Below are 21,071 nucleotides of genomic sequence, written 5' to 3' on the forward strand. Positions count from 1 at the left end.
CTCAGAGAAGCAGGCATCTCATCCAAGCTTTATATAGAAACGGTAATGGCTAATGGCAAAGACGTGTGAGAATGCAGGGGAGCGCATATTTCCTCTAGAAAATGGTTCATTAGAAAAAAGTATCTCTGAATTTTTGTCTAAACATTGTGTCAGAATTTCCTTCCGCTCAATGGCATTTGGTGCATTTAAAGGTAAATGTGTCACCTTACACAACCCTGGTAAGGACACCAGAGGTTTTCTTTGCTCAATTCAATCAGTTCAGAGAAAAAAACTTTGAAATGACTCAGAACGATTCTTTTCAGCTTCTTAAAGGATGAGATCCTTAAGAAGTGATAAAGCTCATTCAAGCTAAAAGTGCTAGATTGTATCTAGGTACTTCCAGCTGAAGTTCATAGGTGTGTTGCTATCTTATAGACAGGCACTGCAAGCTTGAGTTGATGCTGAAAAATGAGGAGGAAGAAGTTTTATTTATCTAAAAGCTCATGTGTGAGTAACATACCAATATATATGCATAAAAAGGGAGCATTTACTTTATCCCTTTCATCTGTTACTCTAGTGTGTGTGTGTGTGTGTGTGTGTGTGTATGTGTGTGTGTGTATGATTTATAACATACACACACATATAGGATTATATTTTTTAAAAACATCATTGAGATGTCAATTTTTCCCATTTAGTTTTAAGTTCTCATTGCTATCACTTCACTCATTCATAGATCAAAATAAAGTGGGCATTTAGAAAATAAGCATAAATACTTCATTATACTTTATCTTCAGGTTACCTTTATATATTTTGCTAGTACTTGAACTGCATATTTTTGCTATGTCAGTAAGAATTTATTTCATTTGTTGAGGTCACCGCATTATCATAAATGAATAGTAACTGATTGTCTGCCAAGTCAATATTACTGGACTAGACAGAACACAGTTAAGTAGGACAAAGCAAATGTATGAAGAGAATTTAAAGGACATTGTCATTTGGGGGACCAAACTTTGATTTAGGTAAAATTATTTTCTTCCACACAAGTACTTGAAGTCTGTGTGGTCAAGATATATATGTCTTTTAATATTAACTATGGTTTTATTTTAAAATGCTACTTTGAAAGTTCTTTAATCTTAATTATGGTTTCATTTTAAAATGCTACTTTGAAGGTGAAAACATTTATAATATTTTCTTTTAGAAAATTGTATGGTCCTATGCAAAAAGTGGGTACTGAGAGCAGACCCCTCCTCTTCAAGAAATCCAATAAGCTCCTCACAGGATGTTGGAGCCCACAGAGAAAAAGTCCAGCGTTTCCTGTCTGTATGCTAACCATGGCTTCTTCCTTGTGATTCCCCACTTACTCTCTGTGGAGGGTTTAATGGCAGATTGAAAACGAAATCTTAGGAAGAACTAAAATATAAACACAAATATCAAACTCTGTTCCTTGGTACATTGACAATGTCTCTTTAACTCCTAACACTTTACACTCTCTGTTGTCCGTGTGTCTAGAAACTAATGAGCTGTCATCATCACACAGTCCAATGGCTGTGCTTTCTAAGTCATGGGAGATTAAATCATGATTTACCTTGGGAGTATATTTTTGTTTTTATAATCTTGAGAAAAATTGTAATTTATTACATGTAGGAGATGTCATTTCCTTAACAAGATTTTTTTTTGACTAAAACATCATAATCTTCAAGTATGTTGGATAACAGAGTTTTTACAGTATTTGGGAAATTATTGAAAAATTCAAACTTCTTACACCCTCCTGACTACATTCTCACCTCCAAGACAAAGCACAGTACACCATCTTTTTAAAAATTCACATAACACTCATTTTGACTCTTAACATGTTAAATGGGGGATACAGTTGAGAAATAATTTAAGACTTACGTGTTTGAAGAATGATAGAGCCTGTGACATTTGTGTTGATTAACACTATTGTTCTGTTATCTGTTATTTGCTCATGGAATCAAAGGTATAGTTCAACTGAGCAATTCAGTTTCCAAAGATCATCAATTAAAAGGTGTATTGGAAACAATAAAGCTAATAACTCATGGTTCTGCATAAAAGTGGAGAGTTTGTCAATGTAATCATTTTTTTCCTTTTACAGTGGGAGTAGAATGTTTTCACCAATTGCTGACAAGAGGGGTATTTTCCTGGGCCTTTACTGGTGACTAGGCAATCTTTTCACTTCCAATCAAAAGATCATTGTTTTTTTAGTGAAAATCTTGCTTGGAGGATCAAATCATAGCAGAATAGGAAAGTATGTCTGCGGATAAAAATCATCTACTTTTAAATGTTGCTTTAGGGCTTGTACCAAAAGAAGCCCTATGTTGAGTGCTCTATCATTTCCTGTGGATGTCATCATGGGGACAGCAGTCTCTGTACGGCACACCCATTACAGGGGGTGGCTATAGACCTTGACTATTTTAAACTAATTGGACAGTCCCAATAACTGGGTAGTGAAGTTAAACTGTTTTTCTTTTTTATTTAGAGACTTGACTAATATGTCAGTTGGGTTGATATAAACTAGGGAAGGAAATTTAAGACATCTTCCACTGTGGTCAGATTTGTCATAATGGATGGATGAAAGTAACCATTTACATCTTTGATTTCCTGGGAAACAATGGCCAGTCTTGACAAGCCCTTTCTAGTTAAGCTGATTCTCTCTTCACCTGATATCCTGACAGCACCCCTGACCAGGTTCCTGGGGACACAGACATGGCACAGTCGGGTGATTATGCAAAAGGCAAGTGTTCTCAATCTGCCAAGGCAGACTGATGGAATTTGTGGACCAGTTTCTGACATCCCAAGTAATTGTGATGCTTAGAGTATTTTAAACAGTTCCAGGTCTATAAAAAAGTGATAATGCCTATATGTATACCCTATATTTCTTTATTACAAAAATATTGAAATAATTCATGAGTTATTCCACTCTGCACCAACTATAAAAAAAATACTATCAAAGTTTGACTGGCACTTTTAATGCAACAAAAAGCACCATGACCGAGGACACTGGGAACAGAAAATGGGGAACGCTTACTTGCTGTACGGAGGTATTTAAAACCAGAAGCTTGTTGTAAGAGTACAACTTTACAAATGATTCAAATGCAAATCTTAGCTGGATCTAGTGATAAGCCCTCAATCAGTTCAGAAGGGTTTTCCCCAAGCATATTCACTGCATTTGTCTGCTCATACTTACTAAAAAGTGTCCCAAGGCCTCTAAAAGACACATCACTTTGACCTTGAATTGGTGGTGGTGGTGGGGGAGTCTGTACACAGTGGAGAACTTGAATGTTCATTCTAGTTTCCGCTTCTGTGGGGCTCATGCCGCTCCATCTCAGTTATCCAGGGCTTCCAGGTGAATCCTGGGATTGGACGGTGTTTGGCACTAGAAAGATGGGGCGTGTTCTGGAATCATGCCTACCTGAGCTCAGGCAGAGCCACGCCTTCTGAGATCTGACACATCCAGTTCCAACCCGGTCCTCTCTTGCCAATCTGCTCTTACGTTCCAATGTGCGCTGCACAGGCCAGGAAATCAGACGCTCATTTTGCCTTTTTTCCCACTTTCTCTTCTGGTATTTATTAAATTTTTGCAATTGAATACTGAATCACGATTACCATTTACTTTATGTCACTAAGTTAGCGAGCTCCTTGGTCTTACCAAACGCCATACATGTGCTGCATAGGATTTCTGTCATTAAAGATATTCTCAACTGGAAACTTAAGATTAAAAAACCAATCCTGAAATGTGTTGAAAACGAACCATTCCTTCACTTCTAATACACGTGTAAACACACTTGAGTTTGCTGTCCACTGGACAGGCTTTTCACACATGGTATGTATTGGTTTCCAAATGAGCATGGTTTATGAATTCTTTTCTAAGCAGTACTACTTTTTTTTCTGGAGTCTTGAGGGATATATTCTCTCCCGGTTTTAATATTCCTGTGAGAATCAGAGCTTTTCATCAAGAAAAATCACCTAAGCTATTTTGACAGAGGACTGGTGTTGTGTGTGTGTTAGTGTATGTGTGTGCACGTATGTGTGTTATGACACTATATTTTTATGCAGAGATCAGTTCATGTCATCAAAACACCCTAGGGATCAGAGGCAACATTTTCCATATTCATAGGACCCTCGGGTGGATGCGCTGAAAGACAGTGTAGGACAAGTTGGTAGCAACCAGGAGTCCTCCCAGTGGCAGGAGACTGTCGGGGCTGCTGTTTGAAAGGCGACCAGCAGCAGGCAGTCAGCTGATGGAGGGTCAGACAGTAACCATGACGACGGTCAGACTACAAGCATGACAGCTCATTTCCCTACTCTAGGATGGAGTTTCATTATTGCCACAGGCCTGCCACCACCCTTTCCCTGGCAGCTGTGGCTCCTCCCGGTCTTTTTGTTTTTATAAAGTGGTTTCATACTCCAACCGCTCCTGAATAAGGGCATCGTCTTTGTACTGCAGCCTTGGAGGAGACGGTGAACACTCAAAGGCTAAAATGGCCTTTCGGAGGCTTCGGTCCAAAACGTGTCTCTCCCACGCTGGGTACCTATTCCTGAACAGGTCAATTTTAATGACAGACTCTTCAATCCGTGGTGGGCGCGATGATGGGGTGGATGGGGCTGTGGGTCTCACCTGAAAGACAGGTACACACCCATCCCGCTCTGCAAATTTCTGGTCGCGGTCACTGACAACACTGCGGTTGTTGGAGATGGACCGCAGCGTGCTCGTGGCCACTTCTGGAGGCAGGGTGAAGGCAGCGACGGGGTCCTCACAAGCACAACTTGGTGACTGCCCGAATCTGGGTCCATTGGGGTGAAAGAAGGCATAATACATCAGCATAAAAACCACGCCCGTTAAAAAGCTGCTGAACACCACACACAGCGCCGGGATGGCAAATGCATCTGCAATCTGGGGAGCCTTGTAGAGGTACCAGAGGGCACTCAAGGCTGTATTTTCCAAAAGGATCACAAAATAGTAAATGAAGAGCCTGCAGCGTGTCCTGCCTTCCTTGACGTTGAACCAGCTGAAGATGTAGATGATCCCCACCACCATGTCGAACACGATCTCTTCCCATTTGGTGATACAGAATTCTGTCTCACAGTGGACGATCCAGAAGGTCATGATGCACCAGTGAAGGACGATGAAGATCCCAAAGTACAGCTGGAAAACCGAGGCAAAGAGGGCAAAGGTGATGACCCTGGCAGCGATGGTGAAGAAGTGCCAGCAGAACTGGATGACAACAGCCATGTAGCTGATGGGCTTCTTGTCATCTCGGGAGTCCCGGAGGGCCTTCTGGTATGAGGCCAAGGCCCAAGCCAGAGATACCAGGGAGGCTGCCGCTGTGAAACCTACAAAGGCAAACAGGAAGACATGCTGTCAAGAGTGAGACGCAGTGTTGTCTCCGGGAAATAGTCATGCGGGCTGGGGGCTTGAGACAGGCTAGCTTTGACCTCAGCAAAGATTGTAATTTCTCTGAGTTTTAGCTGGGCCTAACACTCAGAGGGGGCTCCTTGTTATCTGTCCTCGATGGGACCCAACCACATGGAGAAGTCATGAACTAATCATGGAATGTAGGATCTGGAAATGGAGTGGGGTTTAACTTCCATGTGTTTGGTGTACATAGACTCAGGAGGTAGTTTTGTGTAGTGGGAATAGAGCCGTGGGTTGGAGGTTAACAACATTGGGTTGCTGTTTCAACTTTGCCACTTATTACCTGGCATGACTTTGGACAATTGTTTAAAGTGGTGTCCTCCTTTATAAAGTAGATGATCTCCAAGGCTCCCTGGCAGCTTTGAGACTCTGTGATCTAAAAGCATGAACAGTCCCAGGAAACTCGAGGGGCTAGCCCAGCCGTGGGCAAACTACGGCCCGCAGGCCGGAGCCGGCCCGTTTGAAATGAATAAAACTAAAAAAAAAAAAAAGACCGTACCCTTTTATGTAATGATGTTTACTTTGAATTTATATTAGTTCACACAAACACTCCATCCATGCTTTTGTTCCGGCCCTCCGGTCCAGTTTAAGAACACATTGTGGCCCTCGAGTCAAAAAGTTTGCCCACCCCTGGGCTAGCTGGTTTCCCATTCTGCGTCTGAACAAGAAAGTTGACTTAAGAATAAGAAAAGGAGCCCTAGCCAGTTTGGCTCAGTGGATAGAGCATTGGCCTGCGGACTGAAGGGTCCCAGGTTCGATTCCGGTCAAGGGCATACGCCTAGGTTGAGGACTCCATCCCCAGTGGGGGGCGTGCAGGAGGCAGCCAATCTATGGTTCTCTTCATTGATATTTCTATCTCTCTCTCCCTCTTCCTTCCTCTCTGAAATCAATAAAAATATGTTTTTAAAAAATAAGAAAAGGAGTCCATAGAACCTTATTGGCAGTGTTTTGTGTGATACCTGCTGTGCAGTTTGTTCCTCATATAATCTGACACTTGCTACTACAGCTTTTGTATATTCCTTACTGTCTTTCCCTTAGAAGAAATGTCTGCTCACTCTCATCTCTGAATACTTCATAAATTAAAGATTATACAGAAATCACTCCTCAACCACTTCTCTTATTGTTTGATGAGCCCCATTTGGTTAGTATTCTTTCTCAAAGTATGTTTCCAAAATTTAAAAATCATTTGTGTTGCTTCCTTTCACTGTTGCTCCATTTACCTTGTCTGAAACATCACCTTGATGGTCCAGATGTCCATAGGGCTCACTATAAACACACACTGGCCTCTTCTAGGAGCGAGATGGTTTGGGAATTCCACTTTGTCACTGAAACGTTATATCAATTTGCATTGCAGCTGGTGTACTTATTGAGTTGTACCAAGACTTACCAAGACTACAAATGGTTTTGTGTTCTAAAGTCCTGCTGGCTTTGCTTCACCAAATTCTCTTACTCATCATAACCAGGCCACCTTATAGTCTTCTTCTGCTATGGAAGTAATAGGAGGGGATTGCCAAGAACTTGTAATGGGACAGGTACTTTCCTTTTTTATATTTCAATAGAGAAGAGCTGTTGTCTCTGGTTCTTGAAAATGAATTTAAAAAATGACTCTTCTGGAAGGGAGCCACATTAATTGATAGAAAAAACATTCAACCTCAATAGTTATTTCTTACTTATTCTCCTTGAGTAAGATGAACTCCAAAGAATAATTATCAATAAAGAAAGTGTTTTCCAACATCCACGTCTCATATCTATTCCTAATAAAGTCTGTATAATGCCTCATCCTACACTGGACCTTCGGTTTTTCTCTGGCCAGCACAAAAATCTTTTATTACTGTAACTCTCAGGAGTTATGGCAATATTTTTAGGGCAGCTGGAGACCAGTACACAAAGGAGTTTATGTTAATGTAATTTCTACACGGTGGAAACATATTCACCAATGATACATCAATTACAAAGCAAATTCGTAAGTGAAAAGAGAGGAAAGGAGAAAATCTTTACAAAAGAAGAAAGAAGGTTAGGGGATGGGAAATAAAAGGTGATGGAATAATGACTGTGAATTATATACTTATTATAGTTTAGGATATAAGAACAGAAGTTGTGCAATTTTAATTTCAACACTGTGTGTTGCATAGAAGCCACTCATGACCTCGCTCTTTGCCAGTACCATTAGCAACGGTACTAACTGCTTCTTGAATAGGCTGTTCTCTTTATGCTTTTAAGCTGTGAATGGATTGCAGCTTCTCCACAGGTACAGCTTCCTTTTATTACCAGCCCACATCCTGTAGGACAGTGTTTAAACACAGCGCCACCTTCAGGAAGATCCAGCATGGTCCCTCAGGCTTGAGCAAAACAGTGGAGTGGACTAAATCAGGATTGTCAGATCAGGGTACCAGTTTGCACAAGAAAAATGTTATTAAAGGCTGTTTGTCAAAGCAGTGAAAAAGAGTAAAACAGCATCATAAAATTATCCGTTGTCAGATTTAAAAGAATTAGAAAATTAGCTTAGTTCAAATTCTTTTGTAATTTTTATACCTTTTATTAATTCCACCTGCTTTGACACTCAAGGAACTTGTTAAGACTATTCTGGCAGTAGAAAATGAAGATTTTTCTATCAGTCTTTCTTTCTGTGTATCTTACAATTTAAGACATACTCACCAATGATACATGTGATAAGGTGTTAATTTCCAAAATATATAAAAAACTCATACAACTCTACAGGAGGAAGACAAACGGTCCAATTAAAAAATGGGCAAAGGACCTGAATAGACACTTCTCCAATGAGGACATACAATGCCAAGAGACATATGAAAAAGTGCTCAATGTCACTAATGATCAGAGAGATGCAAATTAAGACCACAAGGAGGTATCACATCACACCTGCTAGAATGGCTACTATCAATAAATCAACAAATGACAAGTGCTGGTGAGGAGGTGGAGAAAAGGGAACCCTAGTGCACTGCTGGTGGGAATGCAGACTGGTGTAGCCACTGTGAAAAACAGTATGGAGTTTCCTCAGAAAATTAAAAATGGAATTGCTGTTTGACCTAGTGATCCCACTTGGAACTATATCCTAAGAATCCCAAAACACCAATCAGAAAAAAATATATGCATTTCTATGTTCATAGCAGCACAATGTACAATAGCTAAGATCTGGAAACAGCCAAGTGCCCTCAGAAGATGAGTGGATAAAAAAGCTGTGGTACGCCCTGGCCGGTTTGGCTCAGTGGATAGGGTGTCAGCCTGCGAACTCAAGGGTCCAGGGTTCGATTCCGGTCAAGGGCATGTACCTTGGTTGCGGGCACATCCCTGGTTGGGAGTGTGCAGGAAGCAGCTGATCGATGTTTCTCTCTCATCGATGTTTCTAACTCTCTGTCCCTCTCCCTTCCTATCTGTAAAAAAATCAATAAAATATATTTTTTAAAAAAGCTGTGGTGCATTTATATAATGGAATACAATGCAGCAGTAAAAAAGAAAGGATTTCTTACCCTTTGAGACAGCATGGATGGGCCTGGAGATTATTATGCTAAGTGAAATAAGCTAGTCAGAGAAAGACAATTATCACATGATCTCAGTTATATGTGGAATCTAATGAACAAAATAAACTGATGAACAAAATAGGACCATAGACATGGAAGAACAGAACAGACTGATAGATCTCAGAGGGAAGGGCGATGGGAAGAGATTAACCAAAGAATTTATATGCATATATGCATAGCCCATGGACACAGACAAGAGTGAGGTGAAGGTCTAAGGTGGGATGGGAGCCAGGTGGAGGGGGACCCAAGGAGGGAAAGTGGGGGACATCTGTAATACCCTCAATAATAAAAATAATTTTTAAAGAAGTGTGAATCATGACCAATTACTTTATAAATTCTCTGACTTAGCAACAATTAGAATTTCCCTTGTTCATTTGATTATGATCTTCTTTTTCATCTGTTTAGAAATTAGTTTTTAGAAGGTAAATATATTCCTGAACAGAAAATATAGGGCCATTTTAGAGTTACTCCTCATTACAAATTTATACCTGTCATGAAATGCTTAGTTCTCAGTTTTTACAAAACACTGTGAAATAAAATCTGTACACCTGTCATGTGGTTTGTTGCCTGGGTGTAAAGGAGAATTCCTGAAAATCCCCAGAGAACACTTTAGAGCAGCGGTTCTCAACCTGTGGGTCGTGACCCCTTTGGGGGTCGAACGACGCCTTCACAGGGGTCGCATAAGACCATCAGAAAACACATATATAATTACAAATTGCTTTTGTGATTAATCACTATGCTTTAATTATGTTCCATTTGTAACAATGAAATTGGGGATCACCACAACATGAGGAACTGTATTAAGGGGTCGCGGCATTAGGAAGGTTGAGAACCACTGCCTTAGAGGATTTAGGATTTACAGCCTACTTTTCTAAATGTATGGAGTTCGGGGAATTGAATCAAGTACTCTAATTCTATGATTTTTCAACAGACAGAATGAGTCCGTCTCTTTCCTTCCCCTGTTGTAGGGAATAACCACAGCCCTTGCCCCACAACAGGCCAGCCAACGATTACAGTCTCAGGGAACCACCTGGCCACTGACCCATCTTCACAACCAAACTGCAGCTGGTGAGAAGGAGCTCTTCCTTTTAGCTTAAAAAGTTATTATTATATAAAACTTCTGACATATACAAAAGCAGAGAGAATAATACAATAGCTATCCCCTTCTTGCCAATCAACTGAAGTCTTTTACTGAGTTCTAAACTCCATCTTAAGGGAAGAATAACTTTTGGCCACCCGGGGGACCCCTTTCGATGGAGCCCTGGATCCACTCCTTCGTGAATCTTCCCGCATATACCCTTTCCTGAATGCTCTTTTTTTTTCCGAACTGACAGACAGAACTGTGTTGAAAGCTGACTGGCTAAAAGCTGGCGTCTTATCGCACATCGTCGGCAGCCTGACCTGGTAACTCTCTGGGCCACCTGAACACCCCAGCTCATCTTGTGCCTCTCTGTGCTCCAGCCACATTGCCATCTCTCCATTCCTCCCGTGCTGAGTAAGACCACATTGTCTTCCCAGAGCCAGGAAATGCTGTGCTCTCCCTTGAAAAGTCACCTTTCAGTTTTTGGTTTAAGCATCATTCCTTTCCTTAGGGAAGCCTGTCCCAGCCCCTAATCTAAATCCAATCACCTCGTTGTAAGTGCCACAACACTGTGCTTGCTTGTCCCAGATGGCATACCTCAGCACAACCACTGTGGTCATCTACCTGTGCGGGTGCTGATGGGCATGTCTCCCCATTTTTGGCTGACCATTGTGTCCCCAGCACCTGTCACTCTGCTTGTGCATCAAGTTCTGAAATGAGTACATTTGTCATCCAGTTGCTGGATGTCATATTGTTTCCCTATCTGATCACCATTTTGATTGCAAACATGTTGACGTCCCTTCCTTTCTCCCCATTTCTCTATCCTGTCTGTCAATTTCAATATTTTTGGGAGAAGTTTAAAGTATGATTTCACCAATAGTTTGGGACCAAATGATTTACAAGACAACCCTCTTTGTCTATGGAGGTGAAACTATGCTATGACCATTCATAACATATTCAGTCTGTTCATCACAAACATAATTTTCCCCCTAATAGTACAGTCCCTGAACAAAAAACAAACCAACCACTGAATTTTAGATGACAACATAATATTGGTTTCTTATAGTCAAAGAACTTTATGATTTCCTTAATGAATTTGAAGCTCAGAATCACAGACAAAAGAACGAACAAGCATTTGCTGGGTCCTTGTTTTGTGCAGCGATGTGCTTGGTACCTACATCCTATTATCAATTTAAATTTCATGATAACACTTGTAGGAAAGCACTGTTTTGTACTCAGGAAGAGAGATTAAATGACTTGCCCAAGGTCATATAATTAGCAAGGAGGGCAGGCATCCAATTGCATAGATTCATAACCCTGAACACCACAATAATAAACTGGTATGGTTATCTGTACCAATAAGTGGGAAGGTGAGTTCTCGAATCTCCCACAATCTAAACTCATGAGATAACAACATGGAGGGATGTCGATGACCCTGTAATAATGCCATCTCTTTAGCGTCTGACCCCCCAATCTCCAAGCATCTGACTCCTAAGAGTCTCCTATCACACCTGCTCCTTCAGGCTCAGAGCAACCACATTTGTCCCCAGGCCAACGGATCCCATTTTGGATTAACTTCACAAAATGGATCAGAAGCACAAGATCCTGGGAGGAAAACCACGCTATTCATTTCTTCATATTTTCTGAACTAAAACAACTCTTTTAGTTTCCCTGGATTTTCACCTAAAGAAAAATACTGCCGGATTTGAGCTGATCTAAGAGTAGCAGGTCATAAAATGAATACTGGGAAACAGAATGGTTTTCTATTTCTTCGGCATGCAGAGCTTGTCTCTTAGGTAGATATAAGAGGCAGTAGCTCCACGTGGCTGGGCTCCTATTGAATACACCCAGATGAAAGAATGTAACAATTGGAAAAAAAAGTAAAGCCTTGTGCGCTCTCATCCTTGTTTTCAGTGCAGGGGAAGGTAAGGAAAGAAAAGACAAGATCCACTGGGTCTAAGGGGTTCTAAATCTTCTTGCACGGAAACCATTTATCTCTGGTTTAAACCTTGTAATAGTTCTTACTAAAAATATTCAAATTTTAATATATTTAGTTTGGGCAGGGATATGCATTCTTTTTGTAAGCCATTCTGAGGATTTCAAGTTCTTTGCAAAGCAAATTGTAAGGCTGTGAAAGGGTTGATAAGGGAAACATGGAATTGAAATTTAAGAAATGTTTCATATGGAAGTAGTTGAAAAAAGTTGTTGGAAGAGACAAAGTGTTTCTTCTTCTTCTTCTCCTCCTCTTCCTTCTTCTTTTTATGTTTATTTTTTATTGTTGACGTTACTATAAATGTTTCCTATTTTTCCCGCACTTTCCCCACCCAGCTCCTGCCCCACTCTAGACCTTCACCAAACCACTGTCTGTGTCCTTGGGTTGTGCATCTATGAATATAAGTTCCCCTCAACCCCCTCCTCTCTGAGATTTTTCAGTCTGATCCATGCACCCATGCTTCTAGACCTATTTGTTCATCAGTTTACTTTGTTCATTAGATTCGACATATAGGTGAGGTCATGTGATATTTGTTTTGCCCTGACTAGCTTATTTCACTTAGCATAATGGTTTCCAGTTCCATCCATGCTGTTGCAAAGAGTAAGAAATCCTTCTTTTTTTATAGCTGCACTAGTGGCTCGGCGCACGAAATTCGTGCAGGGGTGTGTGTGTGTGTGTGTGTGTGTGTGTGTGTGTGTGTCCCTCAGCCTGGCCTGCACCCTCTCCCTGCACCCTCTCGCAATCTGGCACTGCTGGCTCCTAACCGTTCACCTGCCTGCCTGCTGATCACTCCTAACCACTTTGCCTGCTGGCCTGCTCACCCCCAACTGCCCCCCCTCACTGGCCTCCTTGCCCCCAACTGCCCCGCCCCCCCGCCAGCCTGCTCGCCTCCAACTGCCCCCCCGCTGCCGGCCTGCTCACCTCCAATTGCCCCCCTACCGTCCTGCTTGCCCCCAAATGCCCCTCCCCGCCGGCCTGATCACCCCCAACTGCCCTCCCCTCCTTGCTTGATTGCCCCTAACCACCTCTGCCTCAGCCCTGCCACCATGACTTTGTCCAGAAGGACGTCTGGAAGGTCCCCTGGAAGGTCTCCTGGTCTAATTAGCATATTACCCTTTTATTAGTATAGATAGTATTCCATTGTATAGATGTACCATAGACATTTTATCTACTCATCTACTGATGGGCACTTGGGCTGTTTCCAGATCTTAGCTACTGTCAATAATGCTGCTATGAACGTAGGGGTACATACATTCTTTTGGATTGGTGTTTCAGGGTTCTTGTGATATATTCCCAAAAGTGAAGTGAAGGGCAGGAGGGCTCATGGGTGCAGGCTGGTCTCCTGCAGGCTTTGATCTGTCTCTGATGGTGGAGGGCCAGCCCCTGTCCCTGGCAGGGCATCTGAGACAGATCTTTCATTGTTTCTCCTTCCCTATGCCCCCAAGGTGCCCTTGCAGTCTGCCATGCATAGGAATTTGATGGGCCATGTGCCATAAATCACCTGTTAGCGTCACCGGTCTTGACAGTTACTGGCCTATTTAGGGGGATCTGTAATTCAGGGCATCCCTGGGACAGTGACAGAGTCTGGGTCCCCAGGGTTTATAATCAAGCGCTCACTCTAATGAGGACTGCTTGCAGTCACCCACATTCAGAGTTATCCATGCTTAGAGGACTTGGAAACGAGCCCAGAAGATGAGAAATGGGGCCCAACTGTGCCCTGGGTAAATAAAACTAAGGTGAGTGAGGCATGCTTGGGGCGGGGGGGTGGCATGGGATGGAGGCAGAGCCAAGGATCTGGGGCGGTGCTGGCGTGTGATGTCTGTGATGACATGAAATGGCCTAAGCATTTGTGCTTACGGACAGTGGCAGCCGAAGCTCCTTTCTGGTGGGGGAGAGAGTTGAGAGTCTGCTTCAGTGGGGCTCTGCCTACCTTGGAGAGAGGAAGAATGAAAGAACAGCCATGATGGGAGTGTTTCCAAAGGAGAAACCACAGAGGGAATGCATGGCTGCACCCGTTTGTGCAGATGTGAGGTTGGCAGCATCCTCCAGTGACCAGGGGTTTGTATCTAAGGCTCAGCCTCAGGTCCTCCCCGCCTTCCCTGCTTCCCTTGTCCCTCCTTCAGTTCCTTCCTCCTGCAAGCATTTCTGGAACACCTATGAAGTGCCAGGCGCCAAGGCACTGGAGACGGGCCTGTCTCTGAGAGATGGGCATTTATGTGCAGCACGCAGATGCAGATTTCCAACCTGGAGGGGGAAGTGCAGAGGAGAGAGAGAAAGGCTTTGTCCTGAGGTTCTGTCTAGGAGGGGAAGGCAGCTCAGGAAGAGACAGCAGGTGCCAAGCTTGCATGTGTGGCTGAGGCCAGAGTGGGGTGTTTGAGGAGGAGCAGGAAGCTGGCCAGAGGACATGGACATGATCTACCAGAACAGGACTTGGACTTGGGCCTCATCACGGAGGCGATGGCACCTATGGTAGCCTCAGGGCAAGATGTGTGAACCCTGAGGTGGCAGGTGACAGCGGGGGGCACTCCAGGCAGTTTGGGAGGCTTTGCAATACATCCAGGGAGCATAGCACTGAGGAGCAGGGGACTTCAGACCTACCAGCTGTGTGACTCTGGGAAAGTCACTTGGCTTTACCTACTCCTCACAGGTTTGAGGGAGAATTAATGAAAGAGTGTCTATTGAAGTGTTTTGTATCACCTCTTGGTCTTTCGGCTAAGATCAAGTGCAAAGTGTTTTCTGAGAAATACTTTATATATAAATAGAAAGAAAACTTTCTATATAAATATTAGTCATTGCAAACCCTAGCTTTCTTCTAAATTTTCCCTCTTCTGCCTCCCTCCCCCACTCCAGCTCTTTCATGCCTGGATTTAAAGGAAGTGTTACCTGAGAATGTTGGCTTTAATAGAATAAGGACAGAGAAAGCATAGAATGAGTGGTACAGATATTAAAGACATTTTCTTCACAGGTATTAAAGAAATCCTTTTGACAGGATACTATTTCTAACACTTCAAAGTTGGAGGAAAAATAGGTGGCATTATTTATGTAGATGGACTATGTACTTCATTTTATTTGGGTTAAAGTCTGATAAAAAAGAGGCCACTCAGTTGGAAAGAAGGAGAGGATGTGGGGGAACGGTTTCAGGGTTTGCAGGAAAGGATGAGGCAGGTTTTGAAGCCGGTTTTGGGAAATCCCAGGTGACAGGGACAGTATTAGTTCATAGGAAGGTTCATGAGGAGGGCATGGCTCTGATCTCCAGGCCCCAGATGGGTCCCTCCTAGGGCTGGGAAGAAGGCGATGGACAGGGAAGGGTATAGGAGAAAGGAGGCTGGTTGGAGAAGGACAGCGAGGGAGAGGGAATGGCTGCCCTCCAACCATGATGAGGTCCTTGGGAAGGGCAACAGACACTTCAGCTACCTGCTTATGATTTGCTTACTTTTCCCGGTTTTATTCCTCAAACAATTTCTGGCAGGAATGGATACCCATTGAAAATATCTTGCTTTTCCTAAGATGTAGCTTTCTTTAAGGAAGAGGCCTCTTTTGAGGGGTATGGGCTGGGACCCCCAGCTCCTGCCTGATTTCCCAGTGCCTTGCCCTTTGGGTTGCCTCATTGTTACTCTGTCAATGAAAAGAATATAGCTGGCTGCTGGGACCGTTTAATAATGCAGCAAAAAATTGTGCTCTCAAGCCCAGCAATGCCTTTCTAGGTGATTTACAAAAAAATAAAAAAAAATGACAATACCCAGAGGACACGGATATTTGTAGCATTACCTGTTCCTGCTTGGACTGGCTCAGAGAACTCGCACAATGCAAGGAGGACCTCAGGGCTCACAGATGGCCCAAAGTCACAGAACCAGGGTCGGCCTTCTCAGCCACCCCTTCCTCACTCTCTCCGCCCCCCTGCTGGACCCGAGTCCTTTCCCCTCTCCTCTTTAGGGGTCCCTTGGCAAACTCCTACATGACTGCCTCTGTGCTTTTGAGAAAGGAAAGCCCGAGAGGAAAGGCTGTGAGAGCATCGGATAATATGACGATCGCCTTGCAGAGGAGAGGACCTAGCTGCTCTCTTCCCAGGAGCCACGTCCTTTGGGAAACCTATCCTGCCCTCTTCTCACTGTCACCCAGAATCTGCTCCCCGTGCTCCCTTAGCACCTCATGTGCGCCTTAATTTTAACTTTCGAGCTACTTATTAGCCTTCCTCTTTCTGTGGAATCCATGCAAGTACGGCCGGAGCTCTGTTCTTGCTATACTCCCAAAGACTCAAAAAAGGCCTAGCACACTTGATAATTACTTGACAAATTGCACTGAAATGAACTGAACTGAATTTGGAGATGTTTTAAATTGAAGTATTGTTCAGATGCCATTCTTGCCTATAATAAAGAGGCACCAATGACCTGAATCTGGGACTATTTATTAGCGGCACGGGGCTGCGCCAGCCCTCGGGGACAGAGTGTATAACTCACAAATCACCAAGATTCCAATGTGCGTTCCTTCCCTGACCACGACATGCTCCTAATAGGATAGAAGCAAATTAAATGCATGCCATTACCAGGTGCAAAGGTTTTTCAATTAGGATTTTGTATCTTAGGAAAGTAAAAGAACAGTAATTTCTCAAGACAGATTCCTTTAAATGGAAATGACCAACTCCAGATTCAAGGCTCCCTCCAAATCTCCTAAAATTGACCAGGATAAATTATTTTAAGCTTTCTAAATACAAAGATGTGTGACTTTTTAGAATTGTATTAAGGGAAATTTAAATCTAAGTAAAAAAAAAATCCTGGCATTACATCACATGTCTCAGAATTTTTCGATTAGTATAATGCAAGGAACAGTACAATTTGGAAAGGCTGATAAACAAGTAACCCAATACCCATTACATAATTGCTCTAAAGCCAATAGTCACCATTCAGTTTATTCTGGATGATAAAGTTGTAACAAAGACTTGAAGCAGATAATTATCAAATAAACATAACTAAGTCAATGATTAATAGAGAATAACTAAGAAAGAGTAACACCACACCTAGGCTAATATTATTATTCTAATAGAATACTGAAATTATGAACTCACAAGATGCTAAAGTTAATTGAATACATAAATAAGTTAAATAAACAAGTAAAATAATTCACACTGTGGGATAAAAGCAAGCAGTACTTGTCCCAGTAGAATGTTGTAAAAGTAGTGAGCCAGCACAATCATTGCACTTTTCATGGGGTAGGTGCTGGGTCCACAGACTATTGTTTCCATAAACTGGTCTAAGCCAGTTTATATACACAGTAGGTCTGAATGCATGTAGTTGTCTTCTCAGAAATGAGACATAAGAAGGGCAGGATGGACCTAAAATCAGCATCAAGGATGGCATGAAACCAGCTTTTGTTTATTAATAGGGAAAGGGGATGTCAAGCATGAACAGACAAGGAACTGGTGTGCATGTAAGGTGGTCTCTACGTTGCAAAAAAGATCAGATCTAACCCAAATCAGTGTTCTCTGCAAGGTGGAAGATTGGGAATTGGCCTTCCTGGGGTTCAACAGTTCTTTATCAGACACTGAGAGAAAGCAGGCGGATATGAAGACACTGCTATTGCTAAGTAGTGAATGACACTTTGAAGGACAGGACTATTGTGCCTATCTGACATGCAGCGGCTCCTTCTCTCGGTGGTCTTGAGTGGGGGCACTTGGGCCTAGTGTGTGATTTCTACTGGGAGCCCTCCAACCCCATCTATTTGATCTTCAGGTGGTAGAGATCTCAGACTGACTCAGGGGTCCTTCCTCTCCATCACTCCCTTTCCGAAGCCCTCCTGTGGGCTGAGTTGCATCTGCATTTTATGCATTCATGGGAGAGAGGGCACAACAAAACCTTTATCAGAATACAGGCGATATATTCGGAGAAGAACCACATTCTGCCTTTTCATCTTCCCAGGGCTGTGAAATAGTGGCTACTGCTCTGCTAAAAGCAAATCCAATTCACAAATCCATATCCTGCATGAACACATATGAAAAAAGTTGCTTCAAATATATGTATTTTGATAGAGGAAGATTATTTTACATGTGGTGGACATGGCCTAATTTGGAACAGTATCTAAAATATGTTGGTGTCTTCTTTAGCTTACTACAATTTTTTAAATCAGGTGCTGAATAACCAGAAAGAAGACAAGTAAGGAAATAGAGGACTTGAACAACAGTATGTAGTGATTAGACCTAATAGATATATACAGAATATTCTACCCAATAATGTCTCAGAATATACATTTTTTTCTCAAGTGCATGTGAAGCATTCTCCAGGATAGACCCCATGTTAGGCCATGAAACAAATCTTCTTCTTTTTTTTTTTTTATGAAACAAATCTTAATAAATTTTAAAGTGTTAAAATTATTCAAAGTATCTTTTTGCTACAATGAAATGAAAGCAGAAATCAATAGTAAAGGAAAACTAGAAAATTCAAATATGTGAAAATTAAACAATACACTCTTAATGAATCAATGTGTCAAAGAAGAAACCACAAGGGAAATTAGAAAATATCTTGAAACAAATAAAAACAAAAACACAACGCACCAACAGTTATGACTACACAGAGCAAAGAGGAAAATTTATAGGTGTAAATACTTATATTATAAAAGAAAGATCTCAAGTAAAAAAAATCTAACATCACACCTTAAGAAACTAGAAAAATAAGAACAAACTAAACCCAAAGCTAGCAAAAGGAAATAAAAAATTAGAGCAGAGATGAATAAAATAGAAAAACAATACAGAAAAGTCAGTGAAACCAAAAGTTGTTTTTTTAAAAAAATCAACAAAATTGACAAACCTTTAGCTAAGATTGACTAAAAAAAAAAAAAGAAAAAGAAAACTTAAATGATTAAAGATGGGACTATAAATATAAAGCACATAGCATGTGCCTATCGGGTATCAGTGGTTCAGAAAATGTTGGTTTCCTTCTTCTCTTTGTCTCCATAAGTGATCAGTCTTCCTTTGAAAGGGAATGGTGACTCTTATACACTTTTCATAGATCAGTGTGGGAGAGGATGGGAAGAGTGGTTTTGTGGTTTGCATAAGGGTCTCCTGTGAAGAGCTAAACTGTAACATCCCAGAGAGCAAGGAATGATTGCCTTTGTCTTTTATCTATAGGTCCAACATGCTGCTTAATAAGTGTGTGGAGAATATGATTGAATTTTGTCAACATGGTAAAATAACCACGAAAATGGCATTCACCTAGTTTTGATGACAATCTGCAGGGGAAAAAAATAGGTCATTCTGACCTTTGGGAATAGAATATGGCTTTCAATCCTGGTAAAGCTAATACCTTATGCTTGCAGAAATCTGGAGAATAATTAAAACTAGAATAGAGGGGATGCAGGGATTATGAGCTTAGTATTCATTCTTTCCTTCTTCCTGCAATGTTCTCGTTTCTCTACATTTTGGGGGAACAATTTGCAGGAGCAGTTGCTTTTCAGCACTTCTGACCAACTTGCTCCTAAAACTGCCCCTCCTCCCCATAGCACAGAGCATTCCGGGGGACACATTTCGGGTGGTAACAGCCCTTCCTCTCACCGTTACTCAAAACTCTAGAGAAGTGGGATGGAAGAAATGAAAGAAGACAATGAATGTTATCAAATTGCTGATACTGGCTATTATTTCCCTTCCCTCTTACTTTTCAAGAGATATGCACACTCTGGTTCATACAAGAAGGAGGAAGGCACACTTAAGGATTAACGCATTCATAAAATGAAGGAAAATCTCTAGGCTCCTTCCTGAATTCCAGCGGTAGCCCAAACAAAACAAAACAAAATCAGACAGGAGAATTGTGAGCTAAAGACAGAGCAACAGCTGGTCTGGATACATAACCGAACACTGAGTAAATAAATAGTTAGAGACCAAATTAGTATTATTAGTGCACGATGGCTTTCCTTGCCAAACTGCTGCAATCAGTTGCTTTGAATTCACCCCATCATCCTTGCAAGTTTCAGCTCCATGGCCTGATGGGTCCCAGGAGCCGTCTCACAATAGGTCACTGCAGATGTGGAGAGCAAGCTCTCTCTGCTTGTTAACTGACCACACTTCTGGGACACTTTTCAAGTCCTTAACCTGTAAATTTGCCAAAATATTACCAGAAAAGATACTTTACCAGTCATTGTCTTTGCCAAAGATGGAGCCCTCTAGAGCTGAAACACTGTTCCCCGGGGCCCAAGGATTAACGCATGTGTGTCACATGGGAGGTGGGAAATGCTTTTCAAAAGGCAGGAAGAGTGATATTGAGGGGAAGTTGCTTTAATCTTTTTACATGCTTATCTGTAGGTCTTCTTTGGTGAGGTGTCTGATAAGGTCTTTTGCCTATTTTTAAAAATCGGGTTGTTTGTTTGCTATTATTGAGTTTTGCGTTCTTTATGTATTTTGGGTAACAGTTCTTTATCACGTGTGTCTTTGCAGAGAGTTCTTTTAGGCTTTCGCTTCTCTTCTCATCCTCTTGACATTTTTTTTCATAGAGCAGACATTTTAAATTTTAATAAAGTCCAGCTTATCAATTATTTCTTTCATAGGCCGTGCCTTTGGTCTTGCTGACAGTTTTGAGAGAAAGAGGAATCCAATGATGTGCTTGTCAGATTTGAGTCCCGTTAGGTCATCTATGTGGATGTAGCGCACTGAGTTCAGGAGAAAGGTTTTGGCTAGTTCACCAGGGTCTCTTCCTTGCCTTCCTCCCCAGAACTCATACACCTGGACAGAAGCTCAGTTCCTCCTGAAGGCTCTGCCAGCCATGCCACTGTCTCACTGGGAGGCTCCCTCACACGGTCATTATGGCCTCCTTTTCAAAAATAGCAAGGCAGCCTTCAGAGACAGGGGAAAGCTTCTGTTCCATGGCTTTCTGGGACCAACTTTCAGTCTCTGCCATTCAGGACGTAAACACTTTCTACATGCACTGGTCTCAGGGGAGAGGCTTTTACGCTAAGTGATTCTTGGCTTTGGATTCCCAAGTAGGGCCTGGGAAATCTGCTTTTCAGCTGCAAGATGTGCGTGAGAGAGAAATGGTTTAATTTGCATTCTCAAGGGGCTTTGGCTCAGAT

General features: G+C 42.1%; 1 protein-coding gene across 1 annotated transcript in view; it reads right to left on the bottom strand.

Annotated features, from left to right (window-relative positions):
* Window positions 1-21,071, bottom strand: part of XKR4 (XK related 4) — a 269,777-nt gene that overhangs the window by 7,763 nt on the left and 240,943 nt on the right. The window contains exon 3 of the mRNA XM_059673173.1: window positions 3,185-5,331. Within this exon, the coding sequence (XP_059529156.1) occupies window positions 4,385-5,331 (947 nt within the window). The 3' untranslated portion in view covers window positions 3,185-4,384. The remainder of the gene's footprint in view (window positions 1-3,184; window positions 5,332-21,071) is intronic.

This window comes from Myotis daubentonii, chromosome 17, assembly GCF_963259705.1.
Source record: "Myotis daubentonii chromosome 17, mMyoDau2.1, whole genome shotgun sequence".
Lineage (NCBI taxonomy): Eukaryota > Metazoa > Chordata > Mammalia > Chiroptera > Vespertilionidae > Myotis > Myotis daubentonii.